The sequence below is a fragment of the Conger conger genome, chromosome 14, assembly GCF_963514075.1.
Source record: "Conger conger chromosome 14, fConCon1.1, whole genome shotgun sequence".
In the NCBI taxonomy this organism is placed as follows: Eukaryota; Metazoa; Chordata; class Actinopteri; order Anguilliformes; family Congridae; genus Conger; species Conger conger.
Window position 1 is genome coordinate 28421248 of NC_083773.1, and position 16374 is coordinate 28437621.

At 44.4% G+C, this 16374-nt stretch overlaps 1 protein-coding gene across 1 annotated transcript; it reads left to right on the top strand.

Annotated features, from left to right (window-relative positions):
• The first annotated feature begins 2886 nt into the window (after positions 1–2886).
• Positions 2887–16107, top strand: LOC133110677 (nuclear receptor subfamily 1 group D member 1-like). Its single transcript, XM_061220931.1, has 8 exons — positions 2887–3630; positions 9086–9397; positions 9714–9802; positions 9954–10098; positions 12574–13172; positions 13559–13744; positions 14144–14354; positions 14545–16107. The coding sequence occupies exons 1-8, from the start codon at positions 3615–3617 to the stop codon at positions 14739–14741; spliced, it is 1755 nt and encodes a 584-aa protein (XP_061076915.1). The 5' UTR covers positions 2887–3614; the 3' UTR covers positions 14742–16107.
• The last annotated feature ends 267 nt before the right edge of the window (positions 16108–16374 follow it).

Consider the following 16374-nt stretch of genomic DNA (forward strand, 5'->3'; position numbering starts at 1 on the left):
CTAATGACTACTAACTTGCTATGTATTAGTTATGTATTGGCTAGCACTGGACAGTCTAGTAGGTGGCTAGCAAGCTAGATGCAGTACAGCAGTACATGTATTAGTTGCTTGCTAGCTAACAGTGCATGTATTACTTGCTAGCTAGCTGCCACACAATAGACAGTAGGCAAGCAAACTAGTTTGCCTTGGTACATTAGTACGTGGACTGCAGTTATAGCCTCTGCCATACTGCTGATTTTGGTCAGACTCAGAGTCATCACACCTCACTCAAATGAATGACATTACAAGCCAACCACTCAACATGCCTATTGAGATTTCAGACTTATATTCTCATATAATTACTATTATTACACCTTAAATGGGAAGGACACACCATTGTAACACTGCAGCCAATGATATGAAAACTGCAAAACAGGTTCACCACCTGCAATGCAAGTTATACTCATTAAAGGTGTCACTCATGAACATATAGTCTACCTGTATTGATGCATGGCATATATATATAGATACATAGATAGATAGAAAAGGCGGCACAGATGGTGTAGTGGGTAGCACTGCCACCTCACAGCAAGGAGGTCCTGGGTTCGAATCCCCGTCGGCCGGGGCCTCTCTGTGCGGAGTTTGCATGTTCTCCCCGTGTCTGCGTGGGTTTCCTCTGGGTACTCCAGTTTCCTCCCACAGTCCAAAGACATGCAGGTTAGGCTGACTGGAGAGTCTAAATAGCCTGTAGGTATGAATGTGTGAGTGAATGGTGCGTGTGCCCTGCGATGGACTGGCGACCTGTCCAGGGTGTATTCCTGCCTTTCGCCCAATGTATGCTGGGATAGGCTCCTGCCCCCCTGCGACCCTGATCAGGATAAGCGGGTTCAGATAATGGATGGATGGATGGATAGATGGATATATATATATATATACATACATACAGTACTGTGCAGAAGTCTTAAGCACCCTAAACGTTATTATATATATATATATATTTTTTTTTTTCTGTGTTAGTATAAAACAACACATTTGAGATTTCCAAATATTTATTTTCCAAAAGATTTAATTTTACAGAGACATTTTTGCATTTAATTTTAAAAAGTTACAGATTACTGTAAGCAATTGACTACTTTCTACATAAAAACCTGATGAAGGCTGTCTGAGATCAGAAGCAAGAAGCAAACCAAAGTCTGCAGAAGAACTGTGGCAAGTTCTCCAACATTCTTGGAACAACCTCCCAGCTGATTGTCTTATAGAACTGCAGGACAGCGTTGGCTATCTCAGAGAAGTGATGCAGTTTTAACGCCAAAGGGTGGTCACAAAAAATACTGATTTGATTCAGTTTTTAACTATTCTGTCAAATTACTAAAATGTAATGTAAATTGTATAGTACGTTTATTTAGGACCTTTCATTGAATTTTTTTGAAAGAATCTTATCTGTACAGAATATTATACAGGTACCTAAGACTTTTGCACAGTACTGTGTATATATATATAAATAAACTATTAACATTTCTGTTTTTGAAAGCATTCTTACTTTACAGTACTGCAGTACTGTGCAAAGGTTTTAGGCAGTTGTGAAAAAGTGCTGTAAAGTGAGAATGCTTTCAAAAACAGAAATGTTAATAGTTTATTTTCATCAATTAACAAAATGCAAAGTGAGTGAACAGAAGAAAAATCTAAATCAAATCAATCGGCGACCACCCTTTGCCTTCAAATCGGGAGATCAGCTCAGAATTGGCAGAAACCAATGGGACCCAGGTACACCCATCTACTGTGCAGAGAAGTCTGGTCAGAAGTGGTCTTCATGGAAGAATTGCAGCCCAAAAGCCATATTTCTGACGTAGAAAGAAGGCTAAGCAACTCAACTATGCACAAAAACACAGGAACTGGGGTGCAGAAAAATGTGAAATATTTGGCTGTAGCAGAAGGCAGTTTGTTTGCCGACAACCTACTTGCCAAGTCAAAAACTATGTGCTAGTATACCTAGAAGAATTGATGCTGTTTTGAAGGCAAAGGCAAAAAAAATTGAAAACATTGTTATTTTATATATATATATATTACTATAAATGAACCTTCTAGGGGAAAGAAGTTGCCCTAGCACAATTCTGGGGGTGAACTGTTTCTTCAGCGTAGGTCTCTAATCCATTTCAAAGTATCCACATTTTCTCCAGGTCAAGGATAAAGTCTGACACTAAAAATAACCAATTGTATCTCATACTGCCATCACCTTGCTACAAACTGACGCAGTTGAGGGGAAATACAAAGAAAAGAGAACCTTACTACTTCGCCACCACTAGATGGAGCGCGTTCCATGATATCAATGATCCCTCTGAAAACAGGATACTGCACATTAACGGAAAACTTTACACAGTAAAAACAATTCTTGTCTGACAATTGGGAAATAACGTTATTGGATTTATGGCTAAAAAGAATATACGCAAGCAGTCATATAGTTGGAGGCTCTGTTACGACAATGTTAACGGCAGTACGTTATAGTTGAACACCACACAAAGCCGTGACCTTGATTGGTGTTTTCCTCAGAGTGTGTTGTCTGGCCAAAAACGTGACCGCAGGGATCAGCTTCTTAAAGGCGCAGTGAGCCACTCAGTAACAGGTTGCTCCAGTTTTCTCTCCAATTGTTTTTCATTTGCCCAAGTGACCAAGTCACCGCTGTTAGCATACCTTCAAACTTCTTGTCTGTTTTCAATGTAACGGGAACCTTTAACTAACAGAACGGCAACTGAGGGAAACAGGCAGTCACGGTGAGCTCCGCCTATCGTACATGTGCAGCGCCCCCTCCCTTTCCTCCCACACATCGCGAGCTCCCTGTATTTGCATAAAATGTGTGTCAGTAGGGCAGCGCTTTCCGCTGCTCACATGCGAAGCGCACATGCAGCGTAGCTCAACGAACGCATACCTATGTCTAATCAGTACAACTGGCTCGCCTCCACGCTTCAGCTCCGCCAATGAAAACGTGAGAACGAATAAAAGAGGGGAGAAGGGGGAGTGCACAAGATGCATTGAGAGATAGATAGAGAGAAAGAGAGAGAGATAGAGAGACATAGAGAGAGAGAGGATTACCCCACATACAAAAACAATAACAAGGGAGGTTGAAGAGGAAAAAAAAGCTAGTCACATTTTACTGACACCTGAAAACGTGGTCGGTGGGGGTGTCGTGTGTGTATTAGTGGGTGTGTAGAGCTTGTTTGACAGTTCTCCCTGGAAGGCGCTTATGACTGTACACGGGCACTAGGCTGAATTCTTGGAATTTGTGCAAAGGCTCTCTAGTTGTCGGACACTCGCTCACACAACACTTTAAGCAAGCCAAGCAACTGTTAAAGGAAAGCTAAGGAGGACAGACCTTGTCGCTTCAACGTGCCTGAGATACATTTTGCATCCAGGCTATATTTTGTTCATATTTTATATATTTTTTAGTTTTTGCCGGGTTGACACAACCCCCTAATGCCATATGCACAGTTAATTGTATCAGTTATTTCGGGAAGACGCTTTATGAACGGAAACTTCATGACTCTTTCACCTATTTCAACACGACTGCTCTTTATTGCTAAACAGAGACCAACGACTTCAATACATTTATAATTCATTCGAAGCAACCAGAACAAATAACGATGGATAACAGTCCAGGTAAGAACTATAAGCGTGCATGTTCATCATTTTTGTATTTATGGTTAGGCCTATAGTTTATAAAGCACATGCTGTTTAGTCTACTGTGTTGCAAAATGCAGTGCGTGTAGCCAATATGGTTAGGTTAAATATGTGAATGTATCGGTTATAGTAGTTTCTAAGGTATCAACATTTACGGATGTATAGATTTACAAATGACACTGCAAGTAGCCTACTGAATTGGAAATAGGCTATCTGGAATTTCACAACATCGCTAATTTGCCAATTTATCTGATTGAATGTATAACTGCGTGAACTGTAACGTCTTTTAACTGCCTCAGTAAGTGAACTGCAAACTGATAGTCGCTACCTGTCATTTCAATGTGCTATGCTAATGTCATGTGTTATATTCACTGGGTTGTTGCTAAACATCGTGGTCTTCCAGAAAACCCTTCAGGGATACATAGTTTATTGCATGCACAGATTCTGACTGTTCAAGTGAAATTTCCCTGTGGCCAGAGGATTATGTTGCAAGCGGTGGGAGCTCGTTTCTATGAAACACGCCTGACTAGGCTACAGTAGGCTACTTCCTGCCTTTTGGCATGTAAACAAACTCACGTGTAGTGACGACCAGATACGATCTGTGACTTGCCTGATAGCCCAGTTTTCCCTGTCAAATCGAACTGAAAATCCAGTTCTTAAATATGTTTTTTGTTGATAACGCTTTCTTGCCTCTCTTGCCTGCATTTTTTTCTGAAGAAAGCCTTCCGCTTAGTTATCGCATATAATGTTGTATTGCCAACTTGTTTTTCCCATAGAGAAGCAGTTTTGGTTTTATTATGTTAGCCAGACAGGTAAAATAGCCTAAACCTCCGAGTATAAAAAGTAAACGGTTCAGCTGCTCCGAAATCGTTTCCACGGTGACGTTAGCTACTGTTAATATGCTGGTGGTTCATTTACAAAACTGCAGTCACGTTCCAGTACTGGTGACTGCACCGTTGTCTCGTGCTGAGGCGCACCCCTTCAGTGCCACACACAATTCTCAATCCGCGTGTATCAGGCATGTGAAGCCAATGTAATTACTAACATCACATTTATGGGCAATAAAATATGGACTGAATGCATGCCAGGATTGGAAGCAGTTGGCTACTGAATCATTGTTTACACCGGGAAGCCAAATCATGTTTTTATTTTGACGCAATCTCGTTTCATGTCTAAAGATCATATTACCACCACGAAAAAGTAGACTACGCTTTATCAAATCGTTCTTCAAAGAATCGATGTTGTTTACGTCCACCACTCGCATTATAAAACAATATAATGTTCCACCGTGAGCTTTGTATGTCTCCATTATTTGGCTTAGATGTCGAGTTGGTGATTTTATACTTCGTGCATCTTGTATTCTGCATAGGTTTATAGTGTGTTGCAGGATTGCAGAAGTGCAGAGCTAAACGAGTTCTGCACAGGTCATATGAGACCCGTTTCTGGCAGCGTGTACCAGCCAAATTAATTACGGGTACAGTCTGACCTAAAAATCTGGTAACACAGTGGACCACTGAGTTAGGAAATTGGACTAGAATGAACTGGTCTAGTGCTTGTCAGCAGGTTGAACCTTTCCGTTGAACCTATGTAGGCTATACTAATAATATTTATTCAGATTTTTTTAATTCAGTCTTATTATAGTGTATTTAATCCCTGTATGTCTGCTATTTATGTGGCCGATATTATTTTATCATATTTCTGGCAAAACATATATCTGTATGTAAACTTATTTGTGGTTGATAATTATTTAGTAAGGTGGCTATGCGCAATTAAAGCAGTTTTACGACTTTTACTCAAGGTTGTGAACGAAGTTGATGGTAGCGAGAGTCTAAACAGATTGTCCTTCCCCCAAGTTACTATTCTGCTCGATTAGGTTTTAACTTTTAATTAATCATATACCCGAAGCTTTCTTCGCTAGAGCCTATTCCTGGTCTCATACAGCTACAGGGTTTTCACTAGCTCTGCCGTTTACTGCGTGCTTCTCGGTGACATCACGTGTATACGCTTCCTCTGCCGCGTGCCGCGCGTGATTCCAAGCAACCCCTCCCTCCCTGCTCTCCCGGGGACTCATGTTTTGATCCAGCCCGGAGTAATGGAGTGGTTGGTCAGTGGGTCAGCGATTTTGAGCATCAACTCTGCTAATATCTTTCCCTCACGTTCCCTGCTTCGTGCTCAGTTTATTGTTGAGCATATTCGAGAGTTCTCGCTTAATTTGCGCACAGCTGGCACTCGGTTTAAATATTAACGACATCCACCCACTACACTTAGATAACTGTAATGCATATTCACTGCATTAGCAAAACATCTCCCCAACTTCCCTTTGTTCCTGTTTTCTATGACTGGAACGTGACCGCCCCCGCTCGTGGGAGATTAGGTCTCTTGCTCCTCCGGTACAGTAACGTGGCGCCATGATTCGAAGGCTGTCACGCTGCACGATAAAACGTGCGTCCAAGGACAGGGAAAGAAGTAAAGGAATTCGAGAAAATGATTGGGATGGGCACATTTATTGAAAAACCCAGAATTTTGATAATTCTGTCATTATTTTCTTTCCTCTTATATGATTTATTATTGAATAAATAGCTTTTTTGGCCACAGTTTTAGTTACAGTTTACCAGCTTACCATGGTATTATTATTATTATTATTATTATTATTATTATTATTAGTAGTAGTAGTAGTTGTATTTGCACCTGTGCTTTATATAGAAGTCATCATTAAAATGAGCTTAGCATGCAGAGATATGCACAAAACAGCTCAAAATGTGTGAGCCACGGATATATAAGGTGAAATGGAATGGTTCAAAGCTGATTATCATGGCATTGCTGAAAGGAAAATGTCATTTAACACATGCCTGGAAAAGTGAGGGCAGGAAACCAGATACATGACCAACTCCAGGAGCTGTGTGTGGCAACCTGTTGGGTTTTTGTGGTTGCTGTGTAAAGGTTCTGAAGGAAGCAAAGCCTGCTCTTCCTCTTCATTCTGACTGCTCCACATTAATACTGCAGCAGCCGTGCTCAGATTCACTTAATCCCCTGCACATATTATGGGGCTGTTACAGGGCGTACATGTACAATATGTTCATATGAATAAATCAGATCATATTTGTGGGCCTTGGATGTGGTCTCTTGGGTATCAATACACAGGCCATAGCTGTTTCATAAGGAGAAAAAAAATAGTGGGTTGTGCTTATGCTAAGGGGGGGGGGGGGGGGGGGTTGCCCATAGTTCATGGGGTTGTTAGGTATGCCTGGTGTCACGCTTTCATAAAGACCAACGATGCAGCGGCACGTGCTGGCAGCCAAGTCGCATGTACACTGTACATGTTCACTGCTGTAGAAAAAGTCACGCGCATGGTAGGGGAACTACTCAGCGAGGTCAGCAAGTCCGTTTCAGTGGGTGTACAGTATGTACACATACTGACTATATCCTCCTCAAAACCCCTTTGCACAATGAAAGCACTCAGGAACTCACATTCTCTTCTGCATTTTGACAATCTTTTTATAAATACATTTTTTAAATCTAAAGCCACACTTGTCATTTGAACAAGCACAATTGGATTTGTAAACAGGTGCTAAATCTTATCATTTTCTGTCACAATTAATACAGTAAATAAACTATGAGCCCTTTGAATACTGTTCACTGATATGAGCTTCATACTTGCCTGGTATAGGATGGCAATGCTGCCATTACTCTAATGTACACAGGACATTTAAATAACTACACAACTAATGATGTAAGTCTAACATTATCTTGTAGCATTTTATACATTTTGGTGGAATTGGTCCTTGTAAAACACATTTTTGGTAATGCTACAGGGGACATATTGCAATGGCTGCTTTGCATTGTCCAAAAAGTGGAAGTCAGCTTGCATGAGTGTGACGTGAGGGCCATATCGTGTATAGTAGATAGATAATTTCACCCGTAAACATCCCAGTCACGGGCACACCTTTGTGCATGGATGCACTACATGACTTGTCATTCTGGTACATTCAAATAAACCTAATCGAAGCACAAGAAAACGTGACGAATCACGTTCTTGCTCCGTCTACCGCTTCTGGTGATTAAGTAGAACACTCGACTTTGGGACCCCCCAGTAGTTACCGAAGCGGTCTTCAAACGTGATCGTCTCCGCTGCCTCTTATACTTGTGCATGTTGTCTACACGGGACTGCGGAATCCGCCCTTCGGGCTCGAGCGGTGACTGTGTCAGGAGTACATGTGAGGCGGCGGTCAGGTGTCGTGCAGTTAGTCGGCTCTGGGCGCGCCGCCAGAGGAGCTGATCTATTATTGGAGCCTAGGCGGCAGCTGGTTTCGCAGACACGTGAGGCCGTGTCTGTGCTCATCCACAACGCATGACCAGATGCTGGTAGGGGGTTAGGGAAAGGAGGAGGGACATGTGAGAGGGATGAAAAGATTTTAGAGTTCACATTCAAAGCAGCAGCTGCATGTCTGCGTAAGAACACTGCATCCATCCAACCAGCCTTTAATCTTTATTATGTACGGACACATATCTCGCGAGGGGGGTCTGGCAATTATAAACATCAATTTTGCTCAGCAACAAGCCAGTGCGCTAGCAGAATACATAAATAGCGCCGCATTGTTCGTTTAAGCCGCTGCTCCGTGATGATTTGGCGCTTTACAGACCTTCCATTAAAACGCAAATTCTGGACATTATTGTCATCGAGGAAAAAGACGAGTGAGAGAAGAGATTATGAACGTTTTTTTTTTTTTACCACAGTTTTGCCCGAAACTTGGAAACGTTACAAAGAAACGTATTTCCCAAGTCTGAGCCAAAAGCCGTAGCATCATATCCGTCGCAGTACGTTTGCTGTCTTATTACAAACTTTTGCAATGTGGAAATAGCTGTCTCTTCACCGCTTCGGCTATTGCTCTCAAACTGTCCTCGCTCAAGGTCGCAGGCTGCAGATGAGGCATTATTTCCGAATTATAATACGGTGACCTCCTTTTCTTTCTGAATGTGCCCGAACACCAAACTGGGTTAAGTCAGGATAGGCTACCATTGCCAAGTTTAAAGCTTAGACCTGCGCGCGTGGCATTGGGAATTAATCTATGGCAGAATGTCCTAGTCCAAAATGCTTGCTGCGTTGCTAATCTATAGGTGTGTGGGGCGGTGATGCGTCGCAGTTTGGCATCAAGTCAACGTTCAACCCTACACTGATTCAGTAATATACACTCACCGAGCACTTTATTAGGAACATTTTTACTTTATTACACGTACTTATTCATGCGATTATCTAGTTAAAACTGGGCATATCAGCATAATGGAAATCAATGTGTTTTTTGTCGCTTGTGGTAAATATTTTCCTTGTCAACAGACCTAATAGGCGATTGTTTTATTTGACCTGTTTTCTACAGTATTGACTGTAACTAAAGACAATCTCCTCTCTTCTCCCCTCCCCTTTCCTCTGTGCCTGTAGGGAGTGTGATTCTCTATGCGGGGTCCTCTGGCAGTGCCAGCCCCAGTCCTGGCAGCCCCTCCAGCGGGTACCAGACCCAGTCACCCTCTTCCCACTCCCAGCCCTCGTCTCCGGAGGACGTCTCCTTCACCGAGATCGGAGCCCTGAAGCAGAGAGGGGGCAGGGGCACCCCTCCCTCACCCAAACTGGTCTTCCAGTTCCCTGAGGTCACCACCACCCCCGCCCCTGCCCCCTCTTCAGCCCCTGCCCAGCACACCTACTCCCACCCCATGGTGGGGAAGAGGCCCTGTGGGTTTACCGGAACTTTCTCCAGTGAGTGTCTTGCACTGGCCCGTCTTTGTGCCTGAAATCTGGTGTCCCTTCAGAGCAGATTAAACCTGACCTACAATTGGTCAAAAAGAGAAGATACATAGAAACAAAAAAAGCTTTATAAATGCAATTTACTATTATTATTTGTATTATTATTATTATTATTATTATGATTATGATTATGATTATTATTTATTCCCCTGTACATTCAGTTGAAAGGAATACATTTTTAAGTTTCTTTCCAAAACTCAGCAATGCCGTTTGTGATTTATTGGAGCCTTTCTCTCTGCTGTTCTGACCGTGTCTCTCTCTCCATCAGAGACGGGAGGAATGGTACTTCTGTGCAAAGTGTGTGGGGACATCGCGTCAGGCTTCCACTACGGAGTCCACGCCTGTGAGGGCTGCAAGGTGAGATGGGCTAACAACAACAGACTAGGCCCAACCATTTCAACACAATGTCCTCTCAATAACAAAAGCTAACGCTGAAAACTTTTTCGGAATCTGTGTGAAAAGTGTACGTGAGCTTCCTCCCGCTCACCCTGCCACTCCCCCCCCGCAGGGCTTCTTCCGCCGCAGCATCCAGCAGAACATCCACTACAAGATGTGCGTGAAGAACGAGCACTGCCTGATCATGCGCATGAACCGCAACCGCTGCCAGCACTGCCGCTTCAGGAAGTGCCTCTCCGTGGGCATGTCCCGAGACGGTGAGCTGCGCGCCCAGACAGCCAGAGGGCCGAGGGCCACAGGGCCTCATGAGCAGTAACTGGACATTTCATAGGGGGGTTTTCATCAGCAACAAAAAAAAAAGTCACCAAGTGTTTATCCCAGGGAGGGTTCTGGATTTGCCGAGTGCACAACAAGGAGCTGAGCTGATTTATAAATGTGGAGTGCAGGCAAACAAATGTGGTTCTCCGGATTATCGTCTCGGATAACCCAGCAGTCAAGTTGTGCTTGTTCCAAATAGTTTGGTTTCACATCCTCGTACACATCAGTTCCAGCATTCCACCATCATTACCATTATGGCATGACATTGAGCTGAATATGTGGAGATGAAAGTCTTTTAACAGTCTTCTACATTTTATATATGGTCGATCCATCTTTGTCTGGTCTCTTTCCAGGCCTGAGAGTTTTTGGCCTCTACTCCCCATCTCACCGACTGTCCCCTGCACCCCCCCCCCCCTCTCTCGCTCCTCTCCCAGTTTCTCCCTCTCCTTTTCCGTTCCTGCCTTTTCTGGCCCCCCCTCCGTCTCGCGTGGACAGTGATTTACGAGATCGGGAGCGCTGCAGTCCCCGAAGCCATCCTTCATGTCCAAAACGTTGGTTTATTTTCGGAAATTCGGAACGCGGGGCGGCCGACTGCGTTCTGCGCATCTCAGAACACGTCGTTCTATTAACGAAGGGGCCGCGGGCCACAATTAGGAGAGCTGTACGGGAACACACCGCCCCCATCTGTCTCTGTGACAGTATTCTTTTACACCAGGACCCCGTCCCCAGACATCTTTTGCAGAATGCAGAGTGGCAATTAATCAATGTTTTTTTTGTACACGTCTGTATCGGGTACACGTTTCAGCTGACCTAAAAAACGTTCCCACAGTGCTGTTTTACCGCATTCCCCTATAACGTGACTAACTTGGTCACACCTTTTTTCCTCTCCATATTTTTTTATTTTTTAGAGTGAACGCTGTGAAGAACAAGTTTTTTATGCAAACAGATCTGGCACACGGGAGAATTTATGAAAAATGGTGGAGGTGACGGTTGTTGTGGCCCAAAGGAGGCCAGGAAGTGGTGGCAGTTTAAAGGAGGGCAACAACATCAAGCTGGTCTTAAAAAGGGTCAGAAAGCCAGTTTCTAGGTTGTGGTTTTCTTATTATTTCAATTGTTGCATAAACAGGAAAACCTCAGTAAGGTCTCACTTTCAATTTCGCTGTTTTTCTCGGCTTCATAATTAGGACGTTGTCGTGCATGCAGATTTTAAGATTACAGGCTAATGATTTTGCACCTGAAATCATATGCCAACAAGCGTATGCCACAGTCCTTTTTAAAAAATATCCCTTTGGACCGAGAGTGTTATTTCACACACAGGTTTTAAAAGGGGCATCTGTACTTGCCACTGTTGATTGGTGTTCCACTAAATATAACCAGGACTCATTTTCAACATTGTTAAAAAAGAGCCATTGTCTGCATTATACAATCGAGAGGAGAAAATAAATAGCAAATTTGACCTCAAATTACTTCACACCTCTATTCTGGCAGAATACTTACTTTTTTAACACCATCATGTAGAAATAACACAGCTCTCCTCATGAGTCAACGCCACCCTCTTTCTTTCTCTCTTGCTCTTCCTCTCCCTGCCCCCTCTCTCCTTTCAGAACTCCCTCCGTTTTTCTTGCGTTATCGCAGCTTGCTCTCAATTGTCCCCTGAATCTACTTACCATCCCCTTAACCCAAGTGTGTGCTATTTACTTTTTTCACAATGCCCTTTCCCCCGGCAAGTAAAAAAGAATAAACTTGCTCCCCTGCCCTCGGGCTCTTCCATAACTTGGCCGTCTTGTCACTGCGTCGGTGGCATCGTGTTTGCTCTGACCCAGTGACCTACTTTTTCAGAATGATGGAGAGTGCTTCAGGAGAGAGGGGGATAGCGTACGCTAGCAAGGAGCTATTAATAGGCTCATCGGTTGCCAGTGATTCCAGGAGTGAGGTGGGGGTTGGGGAGAATTGAGAGTGAGGGCTTGCTATGGGGATATCCACATGTAAATTCAAGAGTGATTTGGCCCAACTGGCTGTCGAGCATTATAAGTTATTTCTATCACGGTGTAACAAAACCCGATAATGCCAATGAAATTGGTACTGGCATTGCGCTAAACTGACAATCGCATATGGGGCGATTCATCTCTGGGAATTGCAACCGTGGATGCATTAAAATTCTACATTTTGTGTATTATAGGGAATTTTGAGAATGTATACAATTGCTTGGATGGCTGTACAATTAAGACAGGGCAGAGGGTGAAGATTTTCTTGTGTATGTCCAAATAAGTTTAGAATTATGAAAACCAGTATCATTTTAAAAATGATTGAATAATTTTCAAATACAGATTACAGGAGTCAGAGACATTCTTACTATATCTTAAAGATGAGTTTGGGGAAAGGCTAAGGTGTTTCTTTCTGTTCCTGTGTTTCAGCTGTGCGTTTCGGACGCATCCCTAAACGCGAGAAGCAGCGGCTCCTGGACGAAATGCAGAGCTACATGAACAGCCTCAACGAATCGGCCACAATGGACATAGACTCCTCACCCCCGCCTGCGACCCCTCCCAGTCCGCAGGACAACCAGTCGGATGAAGCCATCGGCACCATCTCCCAGGCCTACCGCGACATCTTTGTGAGCAGCCAGGACAGACTGGACAAGAAAGGCAGCAACAACAGCAGCAACAACAACAACAAGAATAACAACAACCCTGCCTCATTTCAGAGCGTTCCCTCTCCCAGCTACCCCCATCCTCACCCCCAAGCCTTCCCCGCCCAGGGGTACAGCTCGTACCCCACGACTGGGTACCAGGCCACTTCCCGCTGCCCAGTCGCCCCACGTGACAACAGCCCCACCTTCGCCTTTGTGGACAATGGCCGCATCAGCTACCCTACTTCGTCCAATCAGAGGCAGTCTCAACTCAACACGACAGCGCCCCCTCAGTCCTGCCCTGTCAACTACAACAGCTATTCCAACAGTGAGACCCAAACTCAATCTTCCTGTCCCTGGAGGATGAGCCAAGGCACTAAAGTTCTGGTGAGATTTACAAAGATCATTATTTTTGCACAACATGCAAAGGTGTCTCGGTATGAACTTGTATAACTTGATCCATACTGCCTTTCCTTTTCGGCCATTACATTCACTGAAAAAACTGTCAATTGCAGCTCATTAGTGTAAATCAACTACTACCCTCTTCTGTAAATCATTTTTATGTTAGTTCTTTGGTGAAGAAAGTATTTCTACACTGAACAACATCATAAAAGCTACAGCATTACAATCATCTTGTGACTTTGGATGTTCCCACTAGCTTTTGAAAAAATGATTTCCTAATGCAAGTGCTAGGATTAATTCAATGCAGTCTTCGCAAAATGCCGAAATAAAATAATTGAAAAGCCTTCTCCTGTGCTGGGTCCCCTCTGCAGGCCTGCCCCCTGAACGCGTGCCCTGTGTCGGCTGTGGGACGCTCCAGCCAGCAGGTGTGGGAGTCTTTCTCACAGTGCTTCACGCCGGCGGTGCGCGAGGTGGTGGAGTTCGCCAAGAGCATCCCGGGCTTCCAGAGCTTGAGCCAGCAGGACCAGGTCATGCTGCTCAAAGCCGGCACCTTCCAGGTACGAGCTCCCCTCCCCCTTCCGAAAAACGTGCACCCACACCGTGTCATCATGGCACCTTCTTGGCATGGGTTATCTTCTCGAAGTTCCAAGATGTGTTATCTGCCTTTGCACAAGGTCATGCCAGGTAACTGTTACACAGTGTCATGTCCTGGCCATTATTAATTCAACGGTTTAATCTAGGCTAATTAAGAAACATGGTTCCCAGGACTGGGTTGAGAAACATGAATCTTTATCTGCACCCTATCTTGAAACCTGATTTGCAGCATTTCTCTCTTGCTCCATGACCTTATACCCTCTGCTTGATTACTGTCCCGTGGCCTTTTAACTCTTTCATGCCCACGCTCTGTTCCACCATCCAAGCGCTCACAGTAAATTTTTTTCATTGTATTTTTTCAGGTTCTGATGGTCCGCTTCTGCTCACTATTCAACCCGAAGGAGCGGACGGTGACCTTCCTGAACGGGCAGACGTACCCGCTGTCGGTCCTCCATGCCCTGGGGATGGGCTCGCTGCTGGATAACATGTTTGATTTCAGCGAGAAGCTGGCAGCCCTGGGTCTGGAGGCTGACGAGATGGCACTCTTCATGGCCGTGGTGCTGGTGTCTGCAGGTGGGTGGAGTCTCGGACGCCTTGCAGTTCCCGCATCACAGCGGGGCCACACCCCTGAGTTCGCACCCATGGGCTGTGGCATGTAGCCCAAAGACATATTTTACAATAGTTAAATCGCATGCTGTCCATGAAGTGAGTGTTGGCGAGAACCCCGGTCTAACCCGGACCCAAACCCCTCTCTCTCTCCCAGACCGCACCGGCATCGTGGACGTGGGGGCGGTGGAGCAGCTGCAGGAGAGCCTGATCCGCGCCCTGCGCGCCCTCATCACGCGCCGTCGCCCAGACGACGGGGCGCTCTTCCCCAAGCTGCTGCTGCGCCTGCCGGACCTCCGCACCCTCAACAACCTCCACTCCGACAAGCTGCTGGCCTTCCGCATCGACCCCTGAGCCCCCTCCACCGGGCCTGGGCCCGGGACAGAAGACCTCCCCGCAGCAGACTTCAGTCGTGAGAAAATAAGAACCGCATTGGCCATGGCGAACATCTCCCAGGACACATTAAAAAATGTATGTGTGGAGATGGACTCTTCTAGAAGTGCTGGACCACCAACATCTATGTATGACCGTATGACCCCTGGTTTTATTATGATGATTTCTTTTGTATGAAAAGACACATCGTACTGTACCTGCCCGGGGACGTCATCACATCCTCCCGCACCGGTCGCCTTGTCCCAGCCTCCCCTGGAGAATTGGGAGGGGCTGCACTTTCGCCATACCCCCTTTTCACGACTTTCAGCCCTGCTGCGCTGACCTTCTGAAGACCAAATACTTACCTCTCACCAGTCTGATTCTCCCAGTCGCCCTTACTATATCCTGACCCAACCACTGCCTCGAAGAGGAGCGCATTCACTCTAAACAAACTTTAATTATGTGTACGCGTAAGAGAAAGGGAATCTGTACACTGTATATTTTATTATACAAATGTGTATTCATGTGTGTACATAATGTACAATGTACACACAAACATAAATATATATATATTTTACTCATTACCTTGAGTGGGAGGTTGCCATTTTAATACATCAGTAGCCATTTGTATGGCCCTCTATAGGGGAATAGATTGGCAACACTATGTTAGACTGCACATTGCACATGCACTATATTAATCACTTTCGTTCCTTTAGGCTATTGGGTCTAAAAAGATGGGAAATGCAGTTTTGAATTTGGTCGTTGGGAAATGAAGATTCTTTAAAAAAGAGAAAGTAATTAATGTACATTTAATTATGGAAAATGGATCTTCGTAATTCCTCCATTTGGGCAACATCTGGGATCGGAATGTCAACACCACCAGCACATTAACACCTACATTACGTGGGCTGTGTAAATACTTTTTTTTTTTTTTTGTAAATACTGTTATGATTCTGTATTCAAATATGTTCTGGTTGGTGATTTTTCCATGCCAGATCAGAACCATGAGAGAGAGTGATTCTGGGGTCCTTACATGAGAATGTGAGAGTGTGGGGGGAGGGAAAGGAAGAGCCGAGGCTAACTAGTATCCCTGGTGGATGGATGGACCTTGGCAATGGAGTCAAATAAATGCACACAAACAGCAGCAACAAAACCTTCTAATGGCACTGACTTTTCCGTACAATCAATGGAATTTCCTGGTGAAGAAATGAAAATATGTCTTGCTTGACTGTAATTTGTTCATAACTGTGGTCGCGATGATTGATCGCACCCTCCACCCCATGTATATTTTGTAAATGTTTCCTCTTTATCTTCCATAGAATCAATATAAATGATATTATATACTGTTTTTTGCTTTGAGTTTTTATTCATTCCTCCTCCTTTCCTCAAAAAACACCTTAATTCAGTTCCATGAGTACAACGGTAACCTAGCAACAGGCATACCATCTACTGTTAATAAGAGGGCCCTCGGTGCATGATCAAAAATGGAACTGTATCCAGTTCCTTGTATTCTATGTATGAACCTCATAGGAATTGCGTCCCAATATCTCCATATGAGTATGGTTCCAGTAGGAACCCTGAGATTCCATAGAAGAACCCTATCTAGTTAAAGAGT

Excerpts from the sequence above, each read along its gene's own strand:
- LOC133110677 (XM_061220931.1), top strand. Across the intron at positions 9,803-9,953 it reads ACGCCTGTGAGGGCTGCAAG|GGCTTCTTCCGCCGCAGCAT; the intron begins GTGAGATGGGCT and ends CCCCCCCCGCAG. Across the intron at positions 14,355-14,544 it reads CGTGGTGCTGGTGTCTGCAG|ACCGCACCGGCATCGTGGAC; the intron begins GTGGGTGGAGTC and ends TCTCTCTCCCAG.